This window comes from Rhodamnia argentea, chromosome 8 (genome assembly GCF_020921035.1).
Source record: "Rhodamnia argentea isolate NSW1041297 chromosome 8, ASM2092103v1, whole genome shotgun sequence".
In the NCBI taxonomy this organism is placed as follows: domain Eukaryota; kingdom Viridiplantae; phylum Streptophyta; class Magnoliopsida; order Myrtales; family Myrtaceae; genus Rhodamnia; species Rhodamnia argentea.
In genome coordinates this window covers 20,838,564-20,851,965 of record NC_063157.1, presented here as the reverse complement: position 1 = coordinate 20,851,965, position 13,402 = coordinate 20,838,564, and the positions used below count along the sequence as shown (strand labels likewise).

Here is a 13,402-nt window from a genome sequence, read left to right as displayed (position 1 = left end):
CTAGATATAAATGTGACTGCATTCAGCACCTGCCAGAAAAATCTTCGAGAGAAACTGAAATTGGATTTCGTCCAAGCACAAGGTTTGTTCTTGCAGATCTACAAATTATTGTGCCAGTGAATGTTTGTGGAACACGAGTAGAGGCAACGAAACTGACAATGACAAATTGTGCTCTAAAACTGAGACTTGTAAACTTCATGTCCATTCACTGCAGAGGTCACTGGAGACAATCTGATTGCAAACGAGTATGGTATGGGAGGAACCAGATATTTCTCGTGGACACAAGGCGACCAGCTATCATCACCACCCACACCCATATGCTTGTGGTCTAGATGCACCTGTAACAGCACATAAAAATTCTAATAGTCAAGACCGATAATGGGGATATATTAAAAGGAAACATTGACATGACACTGGAGCTATTGACACATTTATGCGAAAACCAGAACTAAGGAACTTAACAGGTTAACAAAGCAAATAATTCCTCAATTTCTTGTTGCAGCATTTAGTTAAATTTCAGAGGAACTGACATTGGACTGAATATAAACAGTGAAATTTCATATATTTTGCGGACAAATAGAAACAGTCAAATGAAATGAACACTTGAAGATACTATAACGCAAATGAAAAAGCATTTCTGACTCAAGGCATTACCTCAATGCTGCTTCCTCTAGCAAGGTCTTCATTATGCGTTGCACGGTCAAGTTCCGATGTGGTGTAATAACTCGCACTCATTTGCATTGGAGGAGAACTGCCATAAACAGAAGCATAAATCCCAACACCATCTCTGTTTTGGAATGTCACCCATCTCACGTCAGCACGACCTGCACATTCTCCTGGAACTATGTAGGGAACATGCATGTCAGCCACATTCTCCTTGTAAACCGCAACATGGGCAGCAGCTTTTCTATCAGGATAGCATTCAAAGGGACCTCGTCCATACCATTGAATCCTCTCCAAAGAACTTTCCAAATGGAAAACAACTCCCACTCGTGGCAGAGGTGGAAGATTCAAACTGGGTCTTACATGGCATTCCATAATGACATCCCCAGAACAGTAGATCGAGTACATCACGTCACATTCAAATACAACAATTGATTTCTCGGACTGAGAAAGGGAACCCTCCTCACCTTGCACGATAACATGGTATACTGTCTTAATTTTCAAAAGACTATCAGAATCTTGCTCTATAGAGCAGCTCTCGGTAACAACTGAGAGGCTGTTGAGGTGAGCAGCTTTCCACAAAGAGAGATAGCTAGCAGAGCCTCCACCTTTGTCATTATCTGTAGGTGCTCGCCAAAAGCAAGGGAGTATGCCACTATCCATAACAGAAACTCCTTGAACCTGCAATTTTGTTACCATGTATTAAAGAATCACATTGCCATTGATGTCAGAATATTTAAAGTGGGGCACCACCTTAAATGTCAGATTGATTATTATCTTCTGCCTTAAAAAAACAATTTGCAATAACAACCTTCCAGCTTTCAAAAGCTCCTTTCTGGACATTGAATTTTATCTCCCAATTATCCTGACAGCAGACTCTGATCGTATGCCCAGAAACTTCTTTGAAAATGGTACCACCTTCAACTTTGATAGCCTGCGGGTTAAACTACTATTAAGTAATGTTGAAGACATTACATAGATGCGACAAACTTAATGTAAGTATCAATAAACCGGATAGCTTTTTACATGGTGAGCAAGGACTTTTTTTGCAGGTAGCTGGACTTGGGTGGAAGACACAATATGCCCAACTTCAGCCCAGCGGGTTGAATGCAAAAGCTTAGCAGAAATTGTCAAGAAAATCTCAGTAGCACAGCAGGAAGCCCAAACTGAGTACCAGGGGCCCTTCGATAACTCTATGTCAAAGCTGCTCTGGGATCCAATCTCGGGAAGTGAAAGGGTCCCGGAACCAAGGTTGCATCCATCTCCGTGGATGAACCAACTAAATTCTAGCCCTTCTGTTGTTTCATAGAAATGAGTATTCATTATCTGTAAAGGAGATCAAAACATTGTCAGCTTCATAAAAAAGCTATAGAGGTTAGCTGAGGCTTGACAGTACCTTTAGTGTGGTCCCATTTAATAGAACCTTGATTGGTTGATAGACATACTTCACTTCTGCAGAGGTTAAACAGAGACACAGTGAGTATGCAGATTGATAGCTAATCAGGCCACTAAACTCAAAATGTTATATATGTCAGTCAAAAGTATTAAGTGAAATGTACCATGCAGTGCAGGATGTGGAGTTCGATCTGGCCATGTAAGTCCGTTCAAACAGAAGTTTAAATCATTAGGAATGTCCCCAAAGTCTCCTCCATACGCCCAATGTTTGCAGCCATCAGCCTTCTCTTTTAGTAAACCCTAGGTTGAAAGAACATAACCTCAAGTTTCTGAACAATTCCTCCTTACACAATCGCCACAACGAGAAAGCCAAAAAAGCTCATAGTATAGAGCAGGCATAGCTTAAGTTGATATTAGTGCCAGTTATTGACTGCAACCATGATAATATGAAGGGAGAAGAACACTAGCTTATTAAGCATCAGAACAAGGAAATGCATGTCTTTCTTGGAGAGAACTTGAAATGCTTCCATCTATTCAACCCACAATCCCCTTTGCGCTCCAACTGAACGCTTGACTAACTATACCTGTGCAAACTACTTCTTCCGATATCAATAGAAAGATTGTGGACAATTAATGCCTCAAGAATGTATCCGTACGAACTTGACAAATTGCAATATAGAATTTGCAAGCCCGATAAATTACACAAACTCAATTGATTTTAGTTTCATTTTAAGATACAGTTTCAGGTGCTTCATATCCATCCTAATAATGTTCACCAGATCAGGTCACTGCATAATCTATTCAAAGGACTTGTGAAATCTTTAACAGTTGTGTCTAACTAGTTCAGTGAAAATAGAACATACATGACTCATTTGCCAGCTACTTCTAGTCAGCATTACTATACCATTTAAGAAAAAATTACTTCTGGATTGAACAGAAGAAAATTACATATGTATTGATGCATATAGCCAGACCTGGTTAAAGATTCAGATCTGTGAGACACCTCTTAGTATAGGCTCTATCATTTGTCCTAACAATACATCCAATAAGCACTTTACTGGACACTTTCTCAATCCACATATATTTCCCGAGTAATATTGGGGAGAACTAACTTGACTTTATAAGTATATAATAAAAGAAATGCCTTTTAGATATTTGGCACAATTCTTGGTAATATACAGGGATTCCTGTCCACAGCTTTGAGCATAGGCGAAGTGAAGGCTTGCATGAGCATACTTTTCCAGGTCAAGGAGTAATTTACCTGATCAACCCAATCCCAGATAAAACCACCTTGGAGACCAAATGTACTATCAATTGCTTCCCAGTATTCAAGAATGTTTCCATTGCTGTTTCCCATTGAATGTGAGTACCTATCAATGGTGACACATGAATATTGAACACGGTATGGATATCAGACTAAGTGTGATCATTAAGAAATAATAAAAAGGTGGAAAGAAAAAGGAAGTTGGAGTTACATACTCGCACAAGATCAAAGGACGAGTTTCATTCGGATCTTTAGCAATCTTCAGTATGTCCCACACACGCATGTACATAGGGCACACAATATCTGTTGAGGAAGTTCTGGCTCCACCACCTTCATAGTGTACTACACGAGAAGGATCCTTCCCTCGGATCCACCCTGATGTAAAATATTAGATTAGTAGCTTATAGCAAAGGAAGAAGGTTTTTCCATTGAATACAACTTCTCCCAAGGCTTATATTGCCCATACTTCCTGCATGAAATATGCATCCCAATTCCCAACACTTTAAATTAAAGGAGAGAAATTAATCTCTTCCTGAATACTACATGTGCAAGTACATTGTAGCCCATAACCCATTTACTCGGAGGTTGGCTCCTCCATGTTTGCTATGCAAACTACTAATTTGAAGCATGTTCATTAACATTTTCTGTACATAAATAGCTGAAGAAGAACGGATGTGCTGATTCAATAGATGAGTTCCATCTTAGTAGTCTACTCATTAGGGTTTAAAGCAGTGTGTCAAATATGTGTGCATGTTCTTTCAGATGGCACTTCATTACAAGAGAACGATCTAAATGAAACTGAAAATAAGTGCATTCATTTATTTATTCTTGTTTTGATATTTTTCAGCAGCAATATTTTGTAAGATCTGCTTTGATCTAATAATTTGGAAGGTCTAATACCAGCTGAAGCAGAATGATTAGGCCCATATCCAGCTTCATTTCCTAAGGACCATGCTATTATGCAAGCATGATTTTTGTCCCTCTCCACCATGCCAATCACACGATCCAGCATAGCAGCAGCCCAACTTGGTTCACGAGTAGGATGCTTCCGATCTTTAGAGAGAACAAAACCATGTGTCTCAATATTGGCTTCATCTATCATGTACATGCCAAACAGATCACACAACTGATACCAACGAGGATGTTGAGGATAATGGCTGTTTCTGACAGCGTTCATATTATTTTGCTTCATAAGAACTAAATCCTGCGAAGATGGATAGCTTAAATATAATTCCAACTAACACCATTGTTAAAAGCTGTCACAGGGAAGATAAATTTCCTGAAATTCTGTTGTTACCTTAACCATACAAGACTCAACGTTTGTCTTTCCTAGACGCGGATGATGCTCATGCCTGTTCACTCCTCTTATAATGACTGGATGCCCATTAACAAGCAACTGTTTATGGGCTGTGGAAATTTGCCGGATGCCTACTTGGCACGATTCACAGTCGATAACATGGCCACTGGAATCTTTAAGGATGACAACAAGAGTGTAGAGATTTGGCTGAAATGACAATAGCCAGCAAACAATAAGAAATGGAAACAAAAAACTACTTGAAAAGCATTGTCTGAGGGCTAATATGCATGGGATCTATAACAAAAGAGACAGGGAAGTACACATCTGTATGGCACTTCAAAATCACTAGGAGACATTCCGTACTAAAAGAATCACAAAAGGTCAATTGATTACTAATATCCATTATCATTTTGATAGAAACAATAATATAAGAGAAAGAACCTTTCCATCATGATCTGCAACACAGAAAGATCCGAAAGGAAAATATGGAGAAATCTAACAACATATGTAGCAGCCACTTGTTTCAGAAACACAATCAAGAATCTTCATTTCAGAACTTTATGAACAACTTCCTTACATGTTCAGCTGACCAGAGCCTAGGCTTTTCCAGCTTTCCATCAAGTATAAAATCATGAAACCCAAGTCTATCGGACGACGAGCACTTGAACTTTAGATCAGAAACATCAGATGAGAGAAGATCCACATGACCATCTTTGTCGTACCAGATAGAAGTATCAAAGAGTTTAGCTTCAATTATTAGGTCAGAAAGAATGCTGTCTGCAGGCTTTTGTCGAGAATCATCTATCTTAACTTCAACCTGCATGAAAAGTATGGAGTGTTCCAAATAAAGCGGTGAACAGTAAAGATAACAATAGCAAAATAAGTCAAAATTAGGGGAGAAGTTAGAAAATATGCTATGATGATTGTACGGCCCTCAATTACCCGAGTCAGGGAGAAGTATATGGTGACATGTCTTTTTCACACTTTAGAACATCCAAAGAGAGATGCTACAACTTTTAGCCTTCTTCCTTATGTTGTCATATCTTCTTGTCAAATGTATAATTATCTTGTGTTCACATGAAATTGGGTATCGGCAGCCAGTGAAGTATAGGCATATCTCTGTTGGGTGCTAAAAAGTCCATATCCAACTGACAGTCATCGGATAAATTTAAAGGACTGACCATTAAGGATAATATATTTGATTACTTCAGTTGATTTGTATATATTTTGGTCAGTTACGAGTATTGATATTTTACTCACCTTGTAAAATTTATTTTGTAAGTTTATTTTAAGTGAATTCTAAGCATAAGTTTTCAATTGCCCCCCTCTTCAACCTATTTCCTGCATCTGCCACTGACTTTCCTATGCCACTTAAGCAGGAAAAAGAGCAGAAGACTGCTTAATGTAGCAGAAGCCAAAGTCATAAGGAGACAGTAGTTTTCTCAAAAAAATATGAAAATTAAACGGAAACAAAAGGAACAAAGCCAATAAATTGCTAAAAGCACAAAGCAAGACAACCCATTTCTTGTCACACGAAGCAATAATTTGCAAGGTTGACAAAATAATCAAACATCACACGCTATTCAGAATGTGTCGTCCACATTTGGGGTTCTGGCACTATTATGAAAGCAAAGATCTAAATGCAAAGCAAAAGACCATTACTCGGGCAGAATGGGAAATTTATTAGATTCTTCTTTTACTATTTCTCTACAAAATTTTCTTTAATCATAGCAGATCCGACTTAATGGAAAAAGGCTTAACTTGCTTTTTGATTGTTTGTATTTTATCATCAACTTTTGTCATCCGGAAAAGAAAGAGTTGGCCACAAATAAGCATCCTGTGGATATTATCTGTTTTCACGTTTGGAAAATCTTTTAGTCAATTAAGACGAAAAATTTAAGAAGATAAAAGATATAAAAGATAACTGCTAAGTTACAGATAAAGGCATCTAGATGGCAAGAAACCTTGCTGTGCACAAAGAGAAAAATACATAGAACAAGAGAATCATAGAGAAAGTGATAAACAAAGCAAAAGAAGCTACTCAGACAATGTACAACATTGCACTTGGTTGGAGAAGAGTGCTCTCGATTCAAGCAAATCTAATTTTTGTATAATGTAACTCTGCTTGTATATTTACCTGGAGATCAGCGCATGTGAAATTTGCATCCAGGTTAGAGTTGAAAAAATAATCCGCAATAGATACCTGAATAAATTATGTTATAGCTAGTCAATTCCAATCCATGCGATAACCAGGTGGTAAAAAGGTCAGAAGGCATCTTCCACAGAGTTTCATCAACTGTATGCCATATCAATCCATGAGATAGGCAGAAACTCAGAGTATGCAGCGACATTAGATTCCAAAACAACCTGTAGTATCTTAGGAGGTTTTGACAGATTTATTTAATGTTTTCAGGGTTATGTATGTTACTAAAGAAACCAATATGGCTAAATTTTTCATGCACATGTTACAGATATACATGTCATTCTGTCTTGAACCTTCTGCATATAGTGCACAACAGTTTTACAAAGACATTCCTATCCTTATCTACTCAACTTAGAAGAATATACCACCAGTTTACAAGAGAAACTTTCAAATGCTCACTAACAGAAGAAAAGAAGCCTAGCTTACAGACTTTATTAAGTATCAACTCATATATACATACACAAGCCACTATCCCAGATTACAAATTCGATTATGTTCCCTGAAGCACCACTAGCATTAACAGTTCGGCAACCAGGATCGTGTAGAAGAATAAATCTCATGAAAACGAGAATGTCGAGAAAACAAACCTGTGGCTTTGCTAGAAGAAGCACATCACGATGAATACCAGATAACCACCAATGATCTTGATCCTCAAGATAAGATCCATCACTCCATCTAAACACTTGAACAGCTAAAACATTCTTCTCTTCAGTAGTAGAAGGCTTACAGTAGTTCGTGATTTCAAATTCAGCTGGGAGCCTACTATCCTGACTGCAAAACCGAGCATTATGGATGTGCCAATTGTTAACTGATTAAAACAACCGAACACTGTTTCCTTCATTATTTTTCCTGTTCCAAGAACCCAGCAGTGAAAGTTTTCCACAATAACAGTTGACTGAAACTTCCTTTCTCAACGAGTTCACTGCATCAGGATTCTTTCTCTAACTAATTTCTATCTCTCGTCCCTTTTTAGCAAGTGCTGCACAACAGGAATCTGCCTCTCACATACATCATTTAATTTTTTAGAGAAAATAAAGTAATAATCTAGTAAACAGCAAAAGTATAATTAGAAGTCCCAAATTACTTTCAAACAAAAAGCAACAACATTGACTAAGATGATCAGGAAAAGCAAAACATGCTCCAGCCAAGCCAAAATCCAGAATGAGGTATCATTAATGACATCAAACAAAAAGGTAAGTGCACTATTCAACTTCATTTTTGTTCTCTTGGAGACAAGGCCATAAAACTTTCTCCACTTTGGCCATAATATCAATTAAGTAAATGAAGACATTCTCTATGAACATATTTACCAGACTATCTATTTATTGACAATATGGTTAAATGTCAATCCAGCAGGAAATGTCAAACTGATGTTCACCCAAAATGCAAGCAAAACAAGAACAATAGGATTAAGTGAATAAGGAGGTATTGCATGATACTAACATCCGTTGTTCTAGAGCATGACATAGAAGTTTGTAAGTATCAAAACCATTATCTACCAACTTAAGGCCTGGTTAGATTAACAGGAAAGTTTCTGGATTCTCTGATTTAATTATCTAAGAATGAAACAGACCCTAATATGTGACCAACAACATTTTGAAGAGAGTTTTCAATAGAAACAAGGAAGTAGTTTTGAGCTTTCACTGCTTTCTTTCCAAATGAAAACTCTAGTATAACAGAAGAAAAGCCTCTCTTCCCATTATGATGGAATGCGTACATTTTTTCACTTTTCCATTCTTAAAGAGGATTCTAATTTTCACTTACTACACATGTTTTCAAGGGGACAAAAAAGATATGAAAACACTTACTTTTTCTGTTTCCTTTTTCTATGAAGAGGAAGATCAAGAAAATCTTTTCTGAAACCAAATAGGCCCCAAGCGTCAGCATTGATTAAAAAATTCAACATGGTATCAAAGGGACAGGTCCAATGTTTTAAGTCTCTTCATCCTCCTATGCCTCACATTGAATGTTAACTCACACTTTAGGCTCAGGCAGGAGCAAACCAACATCGAGCAAGACGTCTTTAAGTTGTATTTATGTCTGTTCAAATGAAACTATGCCTTTATTAGATGAATTGGCAATAATTCCCAAAGTCCAATGCAAATAAGTATACTCACAGAATGCTGCAATTTTTTTCTAATATAATATACTTCTGGTCAAAAGATGAAATAACTACAGTCAATGATGAGTGGAGAAATAATTACCTATATCCCACAAAGACTCCATTAATCCATGCACAGAAGGCAGAATCCACTGCTTCAAAGTGCAGCAAAATCCTACGCCCTATTCAATTTTAATAGGAAGCAAAGCTAAAGCCACGATAAAGAGTTAAGAATAATGTTGGAGATAGTAAGACTCATACACTAAATATGTTCGCTATATGGCAGTTTCTCTTGGGTATTTAAATAGATCTACTCACTTACACTTACTGTATGCCACATCAAATCCATTTAGTATAGGAATTTTAGCGTCTCTAGCATTACTCAAAAGTTAAGTACCAAATACTACTATGAGAAGAGTACAATGCAAGGCATAACGAAAAAGATGCAACGCAAAAATCATATCATTGGCAATATGCCAGCACAAAAGGCGCTCAAATGCGGGTGCTTATGTGTTCGTGAGACACATGCGCGCGCATGCAAGAGAGAGAGAGAGAGTTTCACTACTTTTGGATAATATGCTTAAGAAGCAAGTCCACAGATATGTAATTTAATGCATTTACATGCTCAGTCAAATGGCTGAAGATGATATGGTCAGTTTATACACCAACAAGACATGTAGTTGAGCTACAATCTCAAGAATTCCCATCTCAATCCAGGGATAGAAAAATTTAGGCCATGTTTTGTTGGAGAGTGCTTATAGGAAAGTACTTTTGCTCTCAGGAAGCTAACACAAACCCAGTAGAGCATAAGGCACTTGGTAGGCTTCAAACGACGAAGCTCAAAAAGGCAAAGCAGGAAGAAACCCATTCTCAAGAAGCAAGCTAGGGTGCTTTTGCAGCCTCTGTGGCTACAGCTTTCATATTTACAATTTTCCCCTAACACTATTAATATTATAAAAACCATTTAAGGAAACAAATTTGCCTTCCACAGGAATTAATTTACCCATAAATCATCTGTACAAATGTTTAATTTATTAATCACCAGGTGTTAAGACCTTCACTTCCAACGAGATTCTGTTTATAGTCACATCTAAGCACTTTGCTTTATCTAAGCTCCAACTAAATAGAAGAATTTATCTTTAAAGTGAAAAGATTGATAGAGGAAAAAACATAAAAAGATCGTACTGGAAATGAACTATTCAAGCGGGTTCATTAAAAGCAGATCTTTTACAGTAGATAGTGACTGGCTGATCAACTTTCAAGTTGAAGGATTGATTACAATCAGAATCCACTGAACTCAAGTGATTACCAAAAATCACCAATTTGTTTGAATAGTTGTTAACTAACTAGTGACTAATAAGTGTTTCCTCCAACAGCCACTAAAAGGAGACATAGCATATGAAACTTCAGTACATAGTACAAAAAAATCTATGCTCTATCCTTTATTTACAAGTCATGAACTAAAATCAAGAGAGAGGAAATTCCTCAATCAGCTGAGCGTATGAAATTTAAACCATCTCTTTTAGATTTCATTCAGCATTCTCATGATACGCATGAATACAGGAGGTAGCTAACTTGGTGCAGGACTGCTCGGAAGTTTTCATGTGGATTCTATCATCAAACAATCACCATTAGCAATTATCAGACATACCCATAGAAGCATTAGATGACATCAAGCAATGCCCTGAGGATATAGGTGAAACAACAAAAGGAATGAAAGTTCAAATATATGAGCAACAATATCCTGTTATTTCATTTGAGCAGACCAGCTTCAGAGTAGCTAAACATATAGTATGTAGAGCATTCAAACAACAACTACCTTTCCATTCATTAGGGATGCTGAAATATGTCCTGTAGCAGCCAGTTGGATTTTCCAAAGGAACATTTGGTGGATCAAGTGGAAATGGGTACAGAATATTTGTGTAAATAGGTATATCATATCCATGCATCTGCCAATTGGAAGGAACTGCGCCAATTTGAACAAAGATGAGTGAGAAAATTAGATGTTGCAGTATGCAATACACAATGATAAATATGACAATATTCCTGAACAATGAAACCAAAAGGACCTCCCAGAAGATTCCTACCTAGCACAAATCATTGAGAATATCCAAAATGCATCAAATATGCAATGATTTTATGCTCGACAGCTTTCATTTTGAACACAGAAAAGTTCACTCGAACCTCAAACAGGTACCTAATGAAACTCAGATAGACAAAAGATGCCTTCAACACAATTGAACATCCCCCCCCCCCAAACAAAAAAAAAAAAAAAAAACAATCCCCCAATCCTCACTAAAATTGCATCATCAATGCATTCAGGCTTACTGTAGCAAAATTCAATGAGGTATAGTTTAGCAGAGTGCGACTCGTGAATTAGAAGAGGACTATCGTGCACCTTCACTAAACTTTTTGCAGTAGTACAACATATATTTATGACATAGAAGATCATCAAGTTCAAAAAATGATGTAGCCAAAAAACAGTCAATCTGATATTCTTAACCTGGGCACATGCAGAAGTAATGGATCTTTTCGACATTTGATCTTTGGCCTAGTAATCTTTTATCAGATTAAAACATGACATTAACTAGGGGATGCAGCGCTTAAATCTTAAAGGCTTCTTTTATGAAGAATGAGGACTTGCAATACCAGGCAAACTTTCCCATGTAGAATCCTCAAACGCAGTATCAAAAAAGTTGCTGGGGACTTTTTTAGGATTTTGAGCCATAAAGAATTTCCAATGGCTAGACAAGGATTTTGCAAAAGGCAAGCCTTTGACCCAGAAAGAAGCACTATCAAGAGCGCTATTAACGGCATCATCATCCCAAACCGCTGAGTTCGCCAACGTGAAGTCCACTTTGTTCCGTTCAAACCAGTATCTAAGAGCTCCTGACAACATGATAAAGAGTGAGTTTCCAAGCTGCAAGTACACAATAACGAGAACAACTTACAAAAGCAGGAGAACGAAGAAGGATATACCCAGACCGCGGGACTCAACATGATAAGCATAAGAAAATTTAAGGGAACACTACTAAAGTCCAACCAGAAGGCCACAATAAAGTGACAAAATCACATACTCCTCTCAGTCACATCTGCCTCCCAAGGGAAAGAACAATAACTGATCGCCCATAAATAAGAGGTATATCACACGACTGGCAGTTCCAATTCGACCCATTTTTTTTTAATTCTTCAACCGATCAAAGCACTTTCCACAGTTGATTAGACACGACCAGCACATGTACGACACTAACCTTCGACAGAATCGTGACAATGCAGAGTGACGTGAGGATCGCGCTTTCGCAGTTTGATGAAGCTCTGATCCTCCCATGCCCTGTACCCATTTTCCGGCGGCAACCCGAGCTGAGCCAGCAAAGACGCCATCTTTTTTATTTGTTTTACCTGCAACGAGTTCCCATCTCAACCCAAACTACGAGGACGAAAAAGAAGCACGAAACGAAGGGAAACTGCGATCGAATCGTATGAATGAACAGATGCGACGCGGAGGTACCGGACCAGACTATGGTGGTGGAGCTGATCGCCCCCGAAGTGGATCAGTTCAGGAGTGAGCGGAAAGAGACAGTTTGTTTAGTAGTGGGGACTCTGTAAGAGAAACTGCTTTTATAGGACAGAAGAAAATGCTGGACTTTCACGTTCAGGATAATTCGGCCAAATCCTATTAAATTAGCAAAACAGAGATTGATTTCCACAAAAACGTGGTCCGGTCTTGATTTTACTTCGATTTTTTTCTCATAAAAAATTATCGATTTCACTCTAATCCCAATTATGCCCACATGTCCAAAAATCGCCATTAATTTCTTTAATAATATCGGCGTCATGAGATTGATATTGTTCCTTGTACGGAGAGGATGTTGATGAAAATTCGGATAAATCAATATCGTGTTTTAAACGAGTGGAGAGATTGAATTTAAAGCTTGATATTTTTTAGCAAATTAAGCCCAAAATAAAGGGTACATTGAATTTCCAAAAGGAGCAAGTGAATCGGCCAAGGGGGCATAATAGGAAAAGAATTAAAATTGGATTGGAGCAAAATTGTCAATTTTTTCCTAACGAGATCGAAGACTCAAAAACAACAATCAGCTCTGGTACTTATCATTTGTAAATGGTTTTATTTTTTGGAATTTTTATGCAAAAATGGAATCAATTGAACCTCTTTTCCCCGGCCCAATTAAAGCGCCCAAGCAAGAACAGAGGGCCCACTAAAGAGGGAGCTCCATGGAAGATAGGATAAAGGTATACTCTCCCTATTCTCCATCGGTGGATTGAATGAATTTTCGTGAATTGTTTTTTTATACATATGAGGTATGAAATGATTGTAAAATGAACTAGAAGATCAAACTATACCTAAGATCTTTGCAAATGCTACATGCAAAATCGATTATATAGATCAGCGTATGGAAATCAAAAGGCAATGATTACGATAGTCCCCATTCAAAGCCTTTACCAACTTTGGACGTGCTT

At 37.6% G+C, this 13,402-nt stretch overlaps 1 protein-coding gene across 2 annotated transcripts; it reads right to left on the bottom strand.

Annotated features, from left to right (window-relative positions):
* Window positions 1-33: 33 nt before the first annotated feature.
* On the bottom strand, window positions 34-12,567 carry LOC115756549 (beta-galactosidase). Of its 2 annotated transcripts, none has more exons than XM_030696383.2 (18): window positions 12,432-12,567; window positions 12,175-12,322; window positions 11,573-11,812; window positions 10,743-10,889; window positions 9,027-9,105; window positions 7,410-7,593; window positions 6,757-6,822; window positions 5,197-5,436; window positions 4,620-4,826; window positions 4,223-4,526; window positions 3,538-3,697; window positions 3,320-3,428; window positions 2,223-2,358; window positions 2,060-2,115; window positions 1,690-1,989; window positions 1,475-1,597; window positions 655-1,344; window positions 34-338 (listed from the first exon to the last, which is right to left on the bottom strand). In XM_030696383.2, the coding sequence occupies exons 2-18, from the start codon at window positions 12,302-12,304 to the stop codon at window positions 174-176; spliced, it is 3,336 nt and encodes a 1,111-aa protein (XP_030552243.1). In that variant the 5' UTR covers window positions 12,305-12,322; window positions 12,432-12,567; the 3' UTR covers window positions 34-173. The 2 variants fall into 2 exon arrangements, with proteins under 2 accessions (XP_030552243.1, XP_030552241.1); XM_030696381.2 differs by having other exon boundaries at window positions 12,437-12,562.
* Between the last annotated feature and the right edge of the window lie 835 nt (window positions 12,568-13,402).

Bases quoted from the DNA above. Each gene is read 5' to 3' on its own strand.
- LOC115756549 (XM_030696383.2), bottom strand. From the start codon at position 12,304: ATGGCGTCTTTGCTGGCTCAGCTCGGGTTGCCGCCGGAAAATGGGTAC. The intron at 4,827-5,196 runs GTAAGGAAGTTG...TTGTCATTTCAG, and splicing joins GGCTCTGGTCAGCTGAACAT to CCAAATCTCTACACTCTTGT. The intron at 1,345-1,474 runs GTTGTTATTGCA...ACAAAATTGCAG, and splicing joins GAGCTTTTGAAAGCTGGAAG to GTTCAAGGAGTTTCTGTTAT.